Raw genomic sequence first — 18,132 nt, 5'->3', positions numbered from 1 at the left:
TTATATTGTATTATAAGCAACCTAGTGCCATCACAATAGAGTCACACTGGCTGAATTTTTGGCTTAGAATATCCTGGACTGATTTTAGGTCAGTAAATCGGATTGTTCAATATAAACCAATATCAACTATGAATTGTATTAACAACCACAAATTATTAAATGAGTCAAATTGTTGTTGAAATGCTAAAATGCACCACAGTTAATCCACCGATTTTGACATTTAGGAGTTTATGATTTAGTTCTGGTTGATTTTTTTTTTTTTATGTTTTAAGTGTTCTTATCAATTGTTTTTGTTCATTTACTCTCATCTTATTGCGTTTGTAGATCCCAGTAATTATTAAACCGTTTTGCAGATTGCAGGATGTTGTGTGCTTTTATTTTGAAGGCCGGTCTGAGGTGTCGTTTCCGGCGCTGCAGTGTGGGTGTCTTTAATCCTTCAGAGGCGGCCAGACTGGAAACTGCGATCCAGAGTGCGAGTCTGGCGCTGTCAGGTGAACTCAGAAGCAGAAACTCCTCTGGAAAAAAACAAAACAAAAAACTTTGATTTTATTTTCCCCTGAAGAAATTGTTTTTGGAGTCTATTAAACGGACTTAAGTGACGCTCAGGACTTTCAAAATCAAAGTAAGATCTGTTTTCATTAAAATCCTAAAGATTAGTTTTAATCACATTTAGGACAAAACTGTGTATGTTTAAATAATCGGATAATTTTTCAAATATATAGGCTACTTTTACTGATCTAAACACATTTTTTTTTGTTTTAAAGTTAGTTTTCATTGAGCTATAATGTTCTAACTCTGTTTCCTAAGTTAGGATCAGATGAAACAAGAGTTAAAATGAAATCCCAAAGTTAGTTTTGGTCGTTTTTCTGTTATTTAAGTGTGTTTCGTTGATCTTGTAGTTGCCGAGTTGCTGCATGAGAACCTTCCCACTTTTTTCCACATGTCATGTCATGTGGAAGAAACTCCCAGAATTCATTCTTTCACCCCACTATACTCCTAATGTTTTTCCAGTTTAAAATATAATGGTAAACATATAAATACATTTTAGAATTCACTTGTTTAGCTCGTTTCATTTATTTTTTTGGCTGAAGCCGACTAAATGTCAAACATTCACTGCACCGGTGATAAAAATGTTACAGCCCACGGCTTGTTTAATCTCAGCATTCCTTCTCTGCTCCGTTTCAGCGCTCCGGCCTCGTCTCCACAATGTTCTCCTCTTATAGGTAGCACTCACTAACAGTGGGCAGTGACGTGGAGATGTCAGCTCTCACTACCTTGCTGACAGTATGGTTATGGATTCAAGCTGCCTCCGGACAGCGCACTTGTCCATCCATTCCTCCCAGGCTGCCGGATTTCTCTGCAGAATATTCCCTCCCTTTCTTCCAAGCCGACAAACCTGTCCAGAACATCGCAGTGACCAAAGACTCCACGCCCCTACAGATGTTTGTTGGACTCCAGAATGCAATTGTAGCACTCAATGATTCTATGCAAAAAATATGGGAAGTGAAAACTGGACCTCTGGGGAGTCCAGACTGTCAGACCTGTCATATTTGTCACACAGAACCGGATCCAGAGGAGTCGGTGGACACAGAGAACGAGGTTCTGCTTTTGGACCCTGATGCATTCTACCTACCGTATTTGTACATTTGTGGAAGTACCCAGCATGGAATCTGTTACTTTATCGACATTGCATCACCAAAACTTGAGCCTAAATGTTTGTACAGAGAGAAGCAAAACTCTAAAGATGATTGCCCCGACTGCCTGGCCAGCCCTCTCGGTACTAAAGCTACCATAGTTGAATACGGGAAGACGTCCTACTTTTTTGTTGCGGCCACAGTCAATGAGAGGGTGGCACAGATCTACCCGAGGAGGTCAATATCAGTGGTTAGGCCGCTGTCCACGGAGGACGGCTTTGACATGGTCATGAGTGGCCTGACAGTGCTCCCAGAACTTCGTCAGTCTTACGCCATCGACTACATCTACACTTTTTCCACTAAGGACTATGTGTACTTCCTGTCTCTGCAGAGGGAAAATCCCTCCAACAGAAACTCAGCTTTTCAGACCCGTCTGGGACGACTGCCCATTTCTATCCCAGAGGTGTGGATGTACAGAGAGGTGGTCCTGGAGTGCCGCTACGAACCAAAACGCAGGCGGAGACGGAGGGAGAGTTTCAGGGACATCGTGTATAATGGGCTGCAGGCGGCACATTTTGGCCGAGCGGGCTCGGACCTGGCCAAAGAGCTGAGGGTGGAGGCCAGTGAAGATATTCTGTACGGGGTTTTTGCAGAGGTGAATGAGCGCGGGGAGGCGAAGAAAAACTCTGCCTTCTGCGCCTTCTCTTTGTCAAAAGTCAACCATGCCATTGAGATGGGCGTGGAGGCCTGCTGCAAGTCAGGTACAGAGCAGTTATCCCGAGGCCTCTGCCACTACCAGCCGTGTGAGAGCTGCCCACATGAGGTGAGTCCAGTACTCATTTGCCTCCTTTCCACTGAGCGGTACATACCAGACCAGTCCCCTCTTGGCCCGTTTAGAATGGTCCGAGGATTTCAAGTGAGCGTTTCCATTGAGTGTTGGACCATCAAAAGCATCCGGGGTGTAGACTGATGACATAGCTGTGCGTCAAAACAGTGAGACTATAGCGGAAGTGACTTTACAGATCTAAATTAATGCACAGAAAATTTTTTTTTCTGTTTTACTTAAAGAAATTGAACCATATGTTTTGACTATTTCCAGAAGCTCCAATTCTAAAGCAAACATCTTTAGATGGCTTTTCATAATATAACGCCTTTCTGTAATTGTATTGTCCCCCTGGTATGTTATAATTCTTTTTTGCTATGTTCTAAAAAATAAGTAAATATATATATATATATATATATATATATATATATATATATATATGTATGTATATAATGTGTGTGTGTATATATATAAATGTGTGTGTGTATATATACGTATATATGTATATACGTATATATACTTATATACAATACATATATGTATATGAATATGTATATAAATACACATTTTATATATATATATGCATATAAGTATACATATATAAGTATATATATGTACATATACTTATATACATACATATATGTATATAAGTATCTATATATATATAGATATATGTGTGTATATAAGTTTATATACGTATATATACTTACATATACGTATATAAGTATATATATATATATATATGTATATAAGTTTATACACGTATATATACTTATATATGTATATAAGTATCTATATATATATATACATCAACGAATAAATTATTCTTTACAAAAAGATTGGGGGGAGGGCGGTACAGACGAAAAGAGAACAAAACTTCCCGTTTCGATCTCGAGTCGGGAAAAGCGGTGGTCAGATGGTTCCGCCAATCAACGGGTGACGACAGAAACTCCGCCCTCACGGGTCCATTCCATTTTTCTATGTAGCTACGACCAACGAGGGACCTGAAATAGTACCAGTCGGCGCTGCTTAACGGTTCCATTTTGTAATGGAAACACTCAAAAGTCCAGTTCGGCCCGATCTGGACCACTCAGTGGAAACGAGGCAACTGTTGCACAGACAGGAAATGAACCAACAAGACAAACACTGTGTGATTAAGCTGGGTACTATCAAAGTAATATGACGTAAGGTTATGTTTTATCTCAGTCATAAAGGACTATATGTCATAAGAGAGACGATAGTTCAGCCATAAAGCGATTCCTGAGCACTGAAAATAATGAATGTCTATGTCAAGTGTGGGAAAGGTGTGTGCGTGAGATGGGAAGAGAAGCAGAGCAGGGAGAGGTGTGTGAGTCAGTGTTGAGACCTGCACATTACCACACTGTTTCGCTGCTTTGCTTTCACAGCGCCGCCAAGTTTCAGTCGGTCACAGCTCCCGCTCCAAAGGTTGAGTTTTCATGTTTCAGATCATAAACCTTTTTAAAAGAGTTTCAATTTCCCCCTAATTTTTGTTGTTGAAATTTAATCAGAACTCTAAACTGACAGGTCACCATTGATTTAAGAAATTTGAAGAATTAGTTATTAGTTTTATCACAAAAACTTTTGGAAAATATTAATGAAACACACATTTAGTTGTTGGTCGTGATCAGTTTCAAGGCCCACAAGCCCAAACATGTTGGTCTAACACCATAGTTACTTCCAACTTGCCACAACTCTTTATTATTTACATTTCTGATCCCCTCCTTTGGCACAGTTTTCAGCAACAAGCTACTTTTTTATGATCTGAAGGATCTATGTTTTTACAAAAAAAAAAAAAAATACAACCAAATAAAAAGACAGGTGTGGTTTTTCACTTTGAACTCTCAAAGAGAGCCAAAAAACACGACTTATAAATCCTGCTTGTAGAAAGGGTCATGTTTTTTAAGAGGAGGATCAGTGTTGGAAAAAAACAAAACAAAAAAACTAAGTATAGGCAAAGTAAAAAACAGATGATTTTAATAAAAAAAATTGAATTAATTAAAAAAAGTTAAATGAAACAGAACCTTTCCATATACTTGTCCGACAATCTTCAATAAACCATAGAAGTATGCTCCATGCAGTCATTTATTTATAAAAAGTAAAGCAAAATGTGGAAGCAGAAGTGTGTGAAAAATGAATCACACCTCATGATTCATGGCGTTCTCAGAGCATTTTTAGCAACAACACCTTAATGCTGCGTCTGAGCTGTCTCTTTCATGGTCTTCTGTGCATTTTCTAAGTGGTCAACCCCAGTGCTTTCATCAGTCTGAGGTTTGAATATTGATTGGACCATTACTTCACCACCATTTTTCCTTTCTAATAGCGGCTCCCTGTAGATTTGGTGCTGTAGTTTGCGTAAATAGATGATGTAAGACGAGATTTCTGCCAAGCCAGAGAGGGTTGACAGATTTTTCTCTCACTTTAACCATCGGATGACTTTTTATAAAGTTGATGGTTGACCTAAAAAATAGAAAGGTTCTTTGGCCACAGAAGGCAACACTAACCCCTCCTTCACCATGGATGACAGTTTTGAGTGGCGAACGGTTCGTTTCTGGCTTCCAAAAAAATCAGTCATTGAAGACAAACATTGATGTAAGTCATAAACTTAAAAGAAAAAAGGATTAAAAACCTTATTAGCAGTACATTGTCGTTCAAAATAAAGTTTTTTGTTTTAAACATTGTAATATATTACAAAGAGTGTTTAGCAAAGGTGTGAGGGGCAGTAGAATAATCCAAACTACAACTTTATCTAAAAAATAGAATATGGTCAAAAAGTTAAAATCATTGGTCAATAAGTGAAACTTGTATTTTTTATAAATACAAGTGAAATAATTTAAGCATTTTTTTCTTGAAATGCCGAGGATATGCCTTATAGGTAATAAAACACTCAAAATTTGAAGTCTTAAAATAGACTATTGTGAAATAATTCAGTGTTGGTCTTTGAGAGAACTGTCAAGGAACATCTTAACCTCTTTAAAGGTCCATACCATGATTTTTTAAGTGTTTCACAGTAAACTATATTAATACATTTGTTCATATATTATCATTAGGACACTAAAGAACAAATTATTTATGAAATATTAGTTATTTTTGTGAACTCTCTTTTTACCCGGAAGTAAAACGACTCGATCCCTTGGGCTCCATCTTTTGCTCAGTGAGGTTGCCGCCCATTTCATGATGTCACCCTAGAGCCGCCCTCGTCAGTGTGTCTGTGTTTCACCCACGAAAACAAATGTCCACATTTTTCCAAATAACGATGTACATATTGTGCATCTACCTTTAGTAGCCCTGGTGTTCACAGACTGAATGATGAGGGCTAAAGGGTTCATTTTGTGGTGAAATTTGGTCTAAAATGCAGACAACACCAGATGAACATTTCAGGATTTATTGAAATCATGAGGATGTTGGATTATGTCCTGATTAGCACTGACTGTGAATGTTTCTCTTTGAAGAATCATCAGTCTCTGTATAAAAAATCCTCTTTGCTTTCATGAGGATAATTTTCTTGGAGACACGCGCACCTTTCCGTCTTTGCTCAATAATCCATGTTCAAATTTTTAATCCGTCTCTCGCTTTTTCCTTCAGGAAATAGTCCTGCCGTCTTCCCAATATTCTGTCTGCCTCCGCCATTCTAGGATACGTTTAGGATCCACCTTAAATGTTGTGCAGATTCCTCACTATGTTCTTTGTCGTATGCCACCGCACGAAGTTTAAATGCTAAACCGAAAGAGCATTTTTTGGCCTTCGCTACACTGGATCACAACACAGACAGACAGGGTCTGCACGAGCTGGGGGAGCTCGTGAAGTTAGCTGATCACCACTAGCTTGATCCGCTAGCTTAGCTGAGAAAAGTGTTTGTGTTAGCCTGGGGGTGGGGCTGGCAGCCCAGACTCTTCCTAGTAGGGGGTGTTCTCACTGGTCTTCGTCATGCGGTGAGGACCTGCTCGTTGTCGTGGGTATGGGAGGGATTGATCCTTTGAGCGGTGGTTTTGAGAGGATTACTCAAAATGAGCAGTATTAAAACCTTGATTTTTCTTGGTATGGGCCCTTTAAGACCTGAGCTAATGATTGAGTTAACCTTCTACACAAGTAGTGACAGGGCCCCCTAATTACCCACTGGGGTAATATAACCAAAAATGTGAAGTCTATACCTGTGGACGCCAGGTCTTAAGAGGTTAAAGAGTGGAGTGAGGCAGGAATTATCACAGACAGACAAAGTACTAAACATAATCTACAAATATTAACTACCTCTTGTCCAAAGTGTCTCACCCGGGCTTAAGATGAAAAGAACGGGACTTTGCTCTGTGGTCCAAAGTCTTCTTTTCAGAGGAATCAAACTTTGCATTTCAGTTAAAAATCAAAGCTGTACGGTGGCACAGTGATTCAAATCCTGGCTGGAACCTTTCTGTGCTGAGTTTGCATGGTGGATTTTCTCCCAGTGTCCAAATACATTCTTCATAGGGTTATCTGAGGACTCTAGAATACCTCTAGTCGTGCATGGGAGTGTGTGGCCTGCAACAGACTGGCGACCTGTTCAGGATGCATCCTACCTTCACTCAATAGTAGATAGGTTGGCTTCAACAACCCCTTGATTCCAAAAGGAATCCAGTTGGTTCTGAAGATGGACAGTTTAAAAAATCTAGTCTGGAGAAGTTCAGAGTTACAGAACCAGTGTTGATGTTTAAGTCAGATTTGTTTGTGACTCCATTTCATCTGTTGGTGTTTCTATGTCTATGAATCCATCAGCTAAGAAAATTTAAAGCAGTTCATACTGACTTCTGCTGACAAGGTGGATAGAAAGGTGATTTTATTTTCCAGTAGTGTTTGGCTCTTGCCCATAGTGAAAATGTACCAAAAGCTACTCTAATAACTGGCAGGGGCGGACTTACTATTAGGCAAAGGTAGGGCGACCGCCTGGGGCCCCCCAACACTTTTGGGGCCCCGAGTTGAATGCATATTTTTCTAAAATAATTTTCATGGCCAAAATTTTTTGACTTTCAAAATAAAAGAAAAAAAATCACTGTGATGGCATACGACTTATGTAAGTGTTTCATCTTCCCCCGTAAATCTGCAGCAATGGAATTTTCCGACAACTACAAGTTAGCTAACAGAGAAGGACTCTTCTAAGAGTTTGAAAAGAAAAAAAGATGTAAATCACAGCTGTGGAAAAAGGAATAAGCAAAGAGAAAACAAAAAAAATGTGTTGCTATGCCTCTAAAAGTAAGAGACAGAAATAGAGAAGAAAAGAAAAAGAAGTGGCAGAAAATTTTGAAAAATTTAAAATAATGTTTTTGTTAATGCCACTCCAAAGAATATTGTTTCTTTCCATCATCAAAGTTTATTTTGTTTTTCTCTTTCTTTAGTAAAATCTTACTCATTAAAGAAATTGCATACATTATGGATAATGATTTTAAAAAAGGAATGACTATTGTTTCGATTGTTTTAATTGTGTGATTTATGATTGTCAGCACATGATCAGTCTTAAATTTCCTAAGGGATTATCCATCTATATATCTGATTACTACAACCACTGCAGAGGGCCCCATCTTAATGTTTGCCCTGGGCCTTCAGGGCAAACAATATTTAAAAAAAGTGAATAAGCTGACCAAAAATATTGAACTTTTTTGCAATAGATTAATGTTTACAAAATATATCTGAACAATAAGTCTGTGATAAAACAGCTTGTGCAGCAGCTGAAGCTCTTGTTCTTTGAACAAACAAAATAAAGTTGCATTACCTGCGATAATGCTAGTGTGAATGTTTTTTTGCTGAAAGTAGTTGTGAAGATACTGAAGCATTTGCTGAAAATGATGAAACAGTTTACTTGAATTGCTGAAGGGATTTGCTGAAAATGCAAAAGCTATTTGCAAAATGTTAAATTTGACTGGGAGACTGGAAATGAAAGTGTGCTTAAGTTGACCTAAATTTCTGAAGAAAATGAAGTAAAATTGCTTAAAAATCCCTAGTACATGCCAAATTAGCCAAAAAGCTAGCTCATTTCTTAAATACTAGCTAAACTCTAAAATAGCCTAAAATTCCTCAGTAAACTAAATCTGTCAAACACGTTAGCCTGTTGCTAAAATAGAAGCTAAACTCTATATTAGCCTATGAAAAACTCAGTAGATAACAAATTAGCCAAACATATTAGCATGTTGTTAAAATATAATGGTAAACTTCAAATTAGCATAAAAAAACTCAGTAGATGTCAAACTAGCCAAAAAAGCTAGCTTGTTGCTTAAATACTAGCTAAACTCCAAATTAGCCTAAAATTCCTCAGTAAGCTAAATTAGTCAAAAATGTTAGCCTGTTGCTAAAAAACCTCAGTAGATACCAATAGGTCAAAAAAGCTAGCATGCTGCTAAAATATTAGCTAATCTCCAAATTAGCATAAAAAAACCTCAGTAGATGCTAAATTAGCACCAAAAAAATTTAGCAAGTAGCTTAAATACTAGCTAAATTAAAAAAAAAATTGCCTAAAATTCCTCTGTAAACTAAAGTATTCAAAAACGTTGGCTTGTTGCTAAAATAAATGCTAAACTCTAAATTAGCCTAAAAAAAACAGTAAATTGCAAATTAGTCGAAAACTTTAGCATATTTTTTTAATAAGTACTATAAAAGATACACATATGGCCCATGAATATATTTAAAGGCTGTTTTCCATGGGGCTTATTTTGCTCAATATTTCAAAATCGATCAAGTTTATGAATACCAAAGATACAAGCAGTAATGTCCTGAACAAGCTGAGGTTTTGATACCAAGATTACTGAAATCACTGAAAGTGTGAATTAGTTTTTCTTGCTGAAAAATGTACTAAGAAGAGCAGGAGAATCACTACAGTATAAATGCTTACTAAGTGTTTACACAATTATTTAAAAAAAATTGTTTTAACTTCTCAGTCCTGTAGCTAAGGCGGCTTATTTGTTATTTATTCGACACAGTACTGGCTTGATCTGATAACTATCTTTCCTTGGCAAGTCTGAAAAGAATACAGCACTAGATTATCAGAAGGCCCTTCCTGAGAGAAGCTGGTTGTATTTTGTTTATACATACCTGGAATCTGAATACCAGAAAATATATTCCACTATAAAGGGTTTAAAGTCTTGGACAGGTGACCTGCTGTACTCATGCCGGGGCAGGTTAGCTAGCTGCTTTGCCGAGGCTTGTTTGCCACAAGTTATACATGTTCTGTCTTTTTAATAATTGTCCTAAACCGCAGTGACTCATTCACTTCCATTGCTCGTATAATCTGTTATTTACTGTTTTAATTACAGAGCAGAGTCAACAGGGCTTTAATTTTTCTTGTTTTATGAGCCCCTCTCACAGCTTGTGGGTTATGAAGCAAGACTGGAGCTTTTGAGTGCTTTATACATTATTCAAGTCTCTTTTAAATAATCTGTATCCCGTTTGCTTCTTAAGTTGATTTGCGTTTATGCAAACGTTCAGACCAGCAGATGACAGCAGAGCTGCCCTTTCTGATGGTCAAAAAACTGTTTTTTTTTTTTTTTTTTTTTTTGCAGAGCTTTTTGGAGAATCAAACGTGCAGCGATAAGCCCACCCTGGTGTTAAAGCCCCACTACAGAGTCGATCTCTTCAACAACAAGATGAGAGGCGTTCTGTTTACGGCCGTGCTCGTCAACATCATCGGGAACCACACTATTGGACATTTTGGTACATCAGATGGGCGCATACTGCAGGTAGGTGCTGCTGACCTTTTTATGTGATTGGAGGAAAATGTTCATTAATTAGGAAAAATATGCACAAATATTTACTCTGTGGTGCTAAAACCATAAAAACATAATTTAGCATTCTAAAAAACATTCCAAAATTCTTCAAATTGAACAAATAGATTAATTTCAATGAAATACTTGAGTTAAAATGATTATTCTTGCGGCCATCTTGAAAAATGGCCACCATCTTGGAATTTTAAATTCACTCACTGGTCACTTTATTAGCTACACCTTGCTAGTACCAGGTTAAACTACTTTAATCCTTGGTGGTACAGATTCATCAAGGTGTGTAGTATGCAATCAAACTATCGTCCTTCTGTTTTCTTCCGTATGTTTTCGGTCGTCTAAATCTCCTGCATACTTCATGCAATTTCTGCCATTGAAGTATCAAAATGTTCCGCCTATTAAGGTCATTATTGCTCTCCTTCTAAATTTCTTTACATCTTCTTGTAATGCCTTATGGGCATTTTTATTTAAAATTTTGCTGTGAATCAAACTTTAGGTATTGTCCTTAATGTATGTAATGTATAGCTGTAGGTATTTACTGAGGATTTTGAGGCTATTTTGGAGTTAAGCTAATATGTTAGCATCATGCTGTTTTTTCAATCGATTTCGGTTTTACTGCAGTTGCGTGGGTTATTTTTGAGTTTAGCTAATATTTTAGCTACATGGTAGCTTTTTTGGCTATTTTAACTTTTACCAAAGTTTTTTGGGGGGTATTTTAGAGTTCAGCTAATATTTTAGAAACATGCTAGCTTTTTTTTTTTTTTATTTTATTTTTTTTTTAGCTAATTTAGCATCTACTGGGTTTTTTTTAGGCTTGTTTTGGGTTTAGCTAATATTTCATTATTCAGCATAATACCCACACATTTTCGCTTTTTTATTTTATTGTATTTATTTATTTACCTATTTGCCATTTACTGTTTTTTCAGTCTACAGCTTAGCAAATATTTTAGCAACATTCTAGCCTTTTTTGGCAAATGTGGTATCTACTGGGGTTTTTTAGGATATTTTGGAGTTCAGCAATTTTTTAGGAACATGCCAACTTTTTTTATTTTTTATTTTTAGCTAATTTAGCATCTACTGAGGTTCAGGCTATTTTTGAGCTTAGCTAATATTTTGGCAAATGTGGCATGTAATGAGATTTTTTTGGCTAATTTTAAGATTAGCTAATATTTTAGCAGCATGCTAGCTTTTTTGACTTATTGTTATCTACTGAGGTTTTTTAGGCTATTTTGGAGCTAATATTTTAGCTCCAAGTTGCCTTTTTTGGGGCTAAATTTGCATCTACTAAGGATTTTTAAGCTAATTTGGCATTTACTTAGGTTTTCTAAGCTAATAATTTAGCCATATCTTGGCTGTTCTGGTTAAGTTTGCATTTACTAAGGTTTTTGAGCTTGCTTCATTAACTTTTTCTGCTACTTGTGGTTTTTCTACATCTAATGGTTTTTCAACAGTTAATAAAATGTTGCTGCATTGCAGTGGGAAGGATCTCGCAGCTTCACACTTACAGCTAAAAAAACTTTCACAAATTAGCATAAGCAATTTTTCAAACTTTTTTTTTTACTTTAAATGAACTTCAGCTTTCTCTGCAAAAAAATTATGCAATTAGGCCTTCAAAAGCAACCACCTTCTGCACTTCTGCAGTCAAACGTATTTCCACAGGAAATGTACATTTTCTAGTTTGAGTTACAGTCGTCTCTCTATCACCTGGAACCAACCTGGCCTTTCTCCTCTGGCATCAATGAGACATTTCTGCTCACTGGATATTTTCTCTTTTTCTGACCATTCTCTGTTAACCCTAGAGATGGTTGTGGTTGAAAATCCCTGTAGATTTGAAGTTTCTGAAATACCAGGACTAGACCGTCTGGCATCAAAGTCACTTCTATCTCATTTTTTCCTCATTCTGATGGTCGGTTTGAACTGCAGCAGATCATCTTGACCACGTCTATGCATAAATGCATTGAATTGTTGCCATGTGATGAGAAACAGATGTCACTATTAACGTGTCCAGTGAGTGTACGATGTCATATCTCTTGTTTGTATCACATTTTGCAGGATTCCTATAAAAATTAGATTTAATCAGTTCCACTAATTACATCTTTGTACAGTAACACCATGTGACTTTCCCATTCTGTCTCTTTTACTGGTTTAGGTCATTCTCACACAATTCAAACCAAATTTTTTTGCCAACTATTCACTGGGGAACACTAGCATTTCCAGGACGGCAACTGTTCACTCAGACGATTATCTTCTCTTCGTGGCTGGTAATAAGGTACATCAACTCGCCAGGATGCTCTGGATGTTTTCTGGATTTGTTTTTTTTTAACTCCAGTCACATTTCCTCCCCAAAGATGTTCAAGGTACCTACGGTGGGACCAGGATGCACACACTTCTGGACGTGCTCGCTGTGTCTGACCGCCCCAAGTTTCATGAACTGTGGCTGGTGTTCGGGAAGATGCTCCAGGAAGCACGAATGCACCTCTCAATGGAACAACTACTCTTGCACACCCGTTATAACCCAGGTAGCTCAGCTTGTGTCTAATATTTACATAAAACTTTTCTGTCACACCGAAACTCCCCCGTGGTTATGCTTTCTTTCCTTTTTTTCTAGTTTTTTCCTCAAATGGCGCCGGCTGGTGGCGAGACAGAAGTGACACTTTGTGGCTCAGAATTTCGCTCTCTTTTGTCGTCGTCGGTCATTGATAATAAAACTCATGTCATAACAGTGAGCTCAGGAGCTTCCTGCGCTCTACTGCCTAATCAGAGAAGTAGTGAACAGTGAGTAGTACACACAACACGCAGTATTTCGCATACAGTTGATGAAATAAGTATTAGATTCTTTGCTGATCTTGTAGATTAAAAATAAATTCTGTCGTTTTAATGATAGATTCATTTGAACAGTGGTAGAAAATCACAAAAACAATCTAGAAATCAACTTTAAAGAGTTTATACATTTAGAAATAAATGTAAATAAATTATTTAAAGTTGATTTTCTTCTATTTCTGACTTTTTAAATGAGCCTACTACTATTTCTGAAGTGGACAAACCTACAAAATCAGCACGAGATCAAACATTTTCCCCCCAATTTAACTTTATGCCACAAATAAATGAAACTCATTTTATGTTTGGCTGGTAACCAACTCAGATTGAAGTTGTCTTAAAAAGCTGATAAACTAGGTCAGAATTCTCAAACCTGAGATGTGTGTTAGACAGAAACATGAATAAGGAAGAGCAGTATTTCCAGCTCAGCCTCCCAAAGGAAGCTCTTTCTTTGCACCTGGCTCCGTCTCCATGGTAACGCCTGTTGATGATATAACTTTTAATCTATTCATGATTCGAGCGCTGAACAAATTTGATGAGAATGAGGCTTTCTTCAAAATCTGATGATGTTTTTTGTTCATTTTTTTATTTCTTTGTTCCTCACTCAGGCTAGTGTGCAAAATTCAAGTCAAAGTACCAAAGCAGAACCTCAACATCACGCTGGAGGTGCACGAGGGTAAAGTTGAGGGCCCCTACTCAATCGAAGGCACAGCCCAGATATCTGGCTTCTCTTCTGTGGTAAAAAAAAAAAAAAACGCTTATCTTAAACAGTTTTTAGAATTCCAATAAACCCAGTTTGGATTGAATATTAATTTTTCGAACATTTTTTATTGAGATAATTATTTGAATACATTTCCAATCAGGAGCCCCACATAATGGACATCAAGCCTGCCTATGGACCCATGTTTGGAGGAACCAAAGTTACTCTAAGAGGCAAATATCTGAATTCTGGGAAAAAACGAGAAGTCTTTATTAATGAAACATGCAGCATATTAAGGTGAGCACTTTTTAAAAATATAACTTCTGTTTTTTAGGACTTTTTGATAATGGAAGACATATTAACCCTAGAACAATTTTGATGGGTCATTTTTTCCCAATATAATATACCCTTTAAAAAATACTTGTCATCAAAAATACATGATAAATTGGAATAGTTTTCTTTTTTTCAACTCTGGTTTATGTGAGAAATTGGGAATATAAGCATAGGAAGATCCTTAAAACAAGCCTGAAAATGACTGAAAAATTTGGTATTTGAGAACAAAAAGTTGCTAAAAAAAACAATAATTATACTGGAGGCTTGGTCTTTGGTCCACCCTTTCCTGGGACATGTGAGACTTTGACCAGGGACCCAGACACTCAGAAAAATGCAACATATTGGAAATCCTGTAAATACTTGTGCTCGGGTGAAAATCACCCGGCGATAGTGCTCTAGGGGTAAAAGAAAATTAACGGATTTCTAATGAACTATCCCTGCTCTGCAAAAGCAATGTCCTAGAAAACAAGATGGACTTTTTAAAAATATTTTGGCTAAAAACTTAGGGGTGTAATGGATCATAAAACTCCCAGCTCGGATCAGGTCACAGTTTTAGGGTCGCAGTTCAGATCATTTCAGGAAAAAGTGAAAAAAAACAACAGGAAAAAACAAGAAGATAAAAGCCTAAAATTCCTTTTTTGAAAAGCTTTATAACACATATTTGAGAAAATATGTATAAAGTACTTCAAATCATAAATATACACTCAAACATCTTTGAACTTTGAACATGAGCAAAAATGTAAAAACATGTAGATTCTGGTTACATTCACATGTCTGGAGACCAATCCTTCCCAAATTAAATCTTAGATGAAAAAGTTGAAATTAAACTGTCATTATTTTTTGGTATTAATTGCAGTATTGAAACTAACTGTGGGAACATTTAAATATTTTATATTATTATAGTAATGAACTAGATATATAGCATTACCTGCGATAATACTTGCTGAATGCTGTAAGCTGAATTAAAGATGCTAGTGCTGATAGCTAAAGATGCTGAAATTGATAGCTGAAAACGCTAAAGGTGATAGCCAACTTAAAGATTAGCTAAATGCTGAATTAGTCTAAAAAGCTTAGGTTAGCCAAAACAGCTAGCATGTAGCTGAAAAAATAGCTAAGAAACTGAAAAAAGCCTAAATTAGCCTAAACAGCTAGCGTGTAAATATTAGCCTAACTCCAAAAATACCCTAAAAAACTTTTTAAAAAAAAGCCAAAGTTAGCCAAAACAGCTAGCATGTAGCTGAAAAAATAGCTAAACTCTAAAATAGCCTAAGAAAATGAAAAAAAGCCTAAATTAGCCTAAACAGCTAGCATGTAACTATTAGCCTAGCTCCAAAAATAGCCTAAAAAAATTAGAAAATCCTAAGTTAGCTAAAACAGCTAGCATGTAGCTGAAAAAATAGCCAAACTCTAAAATAGCCTGAGAAACTAAAAAAAGCCTAAATTAGCCTAAACAGCTAGCATGTAACTATTAGCCTAGCTCCAAAAATAGCCTAAAAAACTTAAAAAATCCTAAGTTAGCCAAAACAGCTAGCATGTAGCTGAAAAAATAGCCAAACTCTAAAATAGCCTAAGAAACTGAAAAAAGCCTAAATTAGCCTAAACAGCTAGCGTGAAAATATTAGCCTAACTCCAAAAATAGCCTAAAAAACTTTAAAAAAGCCTAAGTTAGCCAAAACAGCTAGCATGTAGCTAGAAAACTAGCTAAAATAGCCTAAGAAACTGAAAAAAAGCCTAAATTAGCCTAAACAGCTAGCATGTAACTATTAGCCTAACTCCAAAAATACCCTAAAAAACTTAAAAAAAAAAAAGCCTAAGTTAGCCTAAACAGCTAGCATGTAAATATTAGCCTAACTTCTAAAATAGCCTAAAAAACTTTTAAAAAAGCCAAAGTTAGCCAAAACAGCTAGCATGTAGCTAAAATATTAGCTAAACTCCAAACAGCCTAAAAATAGTTAATAAATGCTAAAATAGTCCAGAAAGCTATAAGACGGATCATTTTTGAAACTTCAAGACGGTAACTTTTTAGCATAATTATGAATAATTAAAAGGCAGACATATTATTCCAGAATAAATCAACTTAAACCTTAAATAACTTTCAATAGTTTACTCTCCATAAAATATATTTTTCAAAATTATATACGTTAGAAATGAGCACAAGATAACATAGGGCCATTAATAATGACAAAATGAACTGGAGGGACGGGTATAGTTACCCGGAGGGCCGGATCCGGCCCCCGGGCCGTAACTTGGACACATTTGTCTTACAGTAAAGAAAAAAGAAAAAGTTCTGGAACAACCCTCAGTAATCTGGGACTAAAACAGCGTTTAGAATCATCTATTTTCTGTGTTAAGAAGTATTCTTTCTTCTCAGAGTTTCTGAGGAACCAGGAGGTCTTTCTTCCATCATCTGCCACACGGCAGCCACAAAAAGTGTCAGAGAAGTTCCTGTCAAAGTCGTTATTGACGGTCTTCAAGTAAATGCCACAGAGAAGTTCTCCTACAAGAAAAACCCCGTCATAACCTCAGTGAAACCCCTCTGCAGCTTTCAAAGGTGAGCCTCTACCTTGCTGTTTCTTGTCAAAGATAAGAAGTATTTGTACTTTTATTCTTTAAATCGTGTTTTTCTCTCAGTGGCTCCAGACTAATTATAGAAGGTCAGAATCTGGACTCCGCTCATGAAGTGATAATCCAATACACTCCGACCAATGTCATCACACATCCCCTCAAACATGTGAGTCGACGCCATCAAATAAGTTTAAACACATTCAATCAAGATGCTGAAAACAATGATTTAAACGGTAAAACAGATTCCTCTCTAACTTCAAGCGTCTTTTACCCTTTAGGTCTGCAGCGGTAGGAGAAACGCCACATACATGGAGTGTCGGACCCCTCGGTTCCCAGAGGAAAAGGTTGTGGAAAAGTTTGACACGGGAAAAATTGCTTTTCACTTGGATGGAAAAAGTCAACCCTGGAGGGAAACGTTTTACTACTACCCAGACGCAGACGTCATCCCCTTTGAAAACGAGGAGAAAGTCCTGCTTCTCAAACCGGGAGAGACGGAAGTCTCTCTGCATGTACGTATGCTGGTTGAGATGTTCAACCACATTATCTCTGCTAGTGTTTTACCTAAACCTCAGAAATGATTGTTTTTTTAGGGCCGAGAATCGATTAAAAAAATTAACTAATTAATCGCAAATCTGGAAAAAGTCAATTTTCTTTTTTTTAGTTACAGTTGTTGATAGAAACGTATTATCTGGAAATAATCATAATATGAAATCACACATAAAATTGTACATTTAGAACGTTTATTTTTAACCTTTAAGGGTCTAAAAATCAGTTTTTGTCTGTATTTTAATTTTTTGTATTTTCAGTTTAAAAGACTACCTGCTTATTTAGTATCATTTTAATCAGCACAACCTCTCCTATGTGACACTTCCTTTATTTTGTCATTTTTCCATGTTGAATTCGAACACTAGATATAAAATCATGCAAAAACAGAAAATTCCAATCTGGAAAAAGGGATTCGTTTTGCTATAGAAATCCTGAAAATTTTAAAAAACTGTTTTTACAACAGAATAAAAGTTTTTAGGTATAGTTTTGAAAAAAACAACAAGAACAAAATTTGTCAACAACCTAATCAATATGTTTTTAAATGAAAATACAAAAAAATCCAGGCTAAAGTCACACCAGACGGCCCAAAAAATAAGCATTTCTCCTGGAATTCCTTTTTTTTTCTCCTAAACTTTCTTTATCTTGCTTGTGAAAAATAATAAAACAACTTTCTGGGGAGAAGTTTGATCCAGCTGGATTCCAGGTCGCTTCGGCTGGAATCTACACAGGTGGGGGCGTGTCTGTCCGCTCTGAACTGCTCGCCTTCCTCGACGTCGGTGGGCGGGACTTTTGCATTGAACCGCGGAGTTTACACAATTTTTAGACAATGCTGGTGTTTGTTATTGTGGAAAATTCATGTCGGTCTCCATCCCAAAGTTACGGTGGCCCTGAAGGCTCACAACACAACACATTAAGATGGCAACACAGACAACACATTAAGACACACAACACATCAACTTGGCA

General features: G+C 36.7%; 1 protein-coding gene across 2 annotated transcripts in view; it reads left to right on the top strand.

Annotated features, from left to right (window-relative positions):
- Positions 1-435: 435 nt before the first annotated feature.
- Positions 436-18,132, top strand: part of LOC112145561 (macrophage-stimulating protein receptor) — a 26,507-nt gene continuing 8,810 nt past the window's right edge. Inside the window, exons 1-11 of one of the 2 annotated variants that reach the window (XM_036212047.1) lie at positions 436-622; positions 1,186-2,457; positions 9,993-10,169; positions 12,358-12,477; positions 12,557-12,727; positions 12,817-12,983; positions 13,634-13,763; positions 13,889-14,022; positions 16,430-16,609; positions 16,690-16,789; positions 16,902-17,132. In XM_036212047.1, the coding sequence (XP_036067940.1) occupies positions 1,258-2,457; positions 9,993-10,169; positions 12,358-12,477; positions 12,557-12,727; positions 12,817-12,983; positions 13,634-13,763; positions 13,889-14,022; positions 16,430-16,609; positions 16,690-16,789; positions 16,902-17,132 (2,610 nt within the window). In that variant the 5' untranslated portion in view covers positions 436-622; positions 1,186-1,257. The remainder of the gene's footprint in view (positions 623-1,185; positions 2,458-9,992; positions 10,170-12,357; positions 12,478-12,556; positions 12,728-12,816; positions 12,984-13,633; positions 13,764-13,888; positions 14,023-16,429; positions 16,610-16,689; positions 16,790-16,901; positions 17,133-18,132) is intronic. The other variant, XM_024270868.2, reaches the window with a different exon arrangement.

This window comes from Oryzias melastigma, linkage group LG5 (assembly GCF_002922805.2).
Source record: "Oryzias melastigma strain HK-1 linkage group LG5, ASM292280v2, whole genome shotgun sequence".
Lineage (NCBI taxonomy): Eukaryota > Metazoa > Chordata > Actinopteri > Beloniformes > Adrianichthyidae > Oryzias > Oryzias melastigma.
The sequence above is the reverse complement of the archived record's forward strand: the minus strand, read 5'-3'. Positions and strand labels throughout refer to the sequence as shown.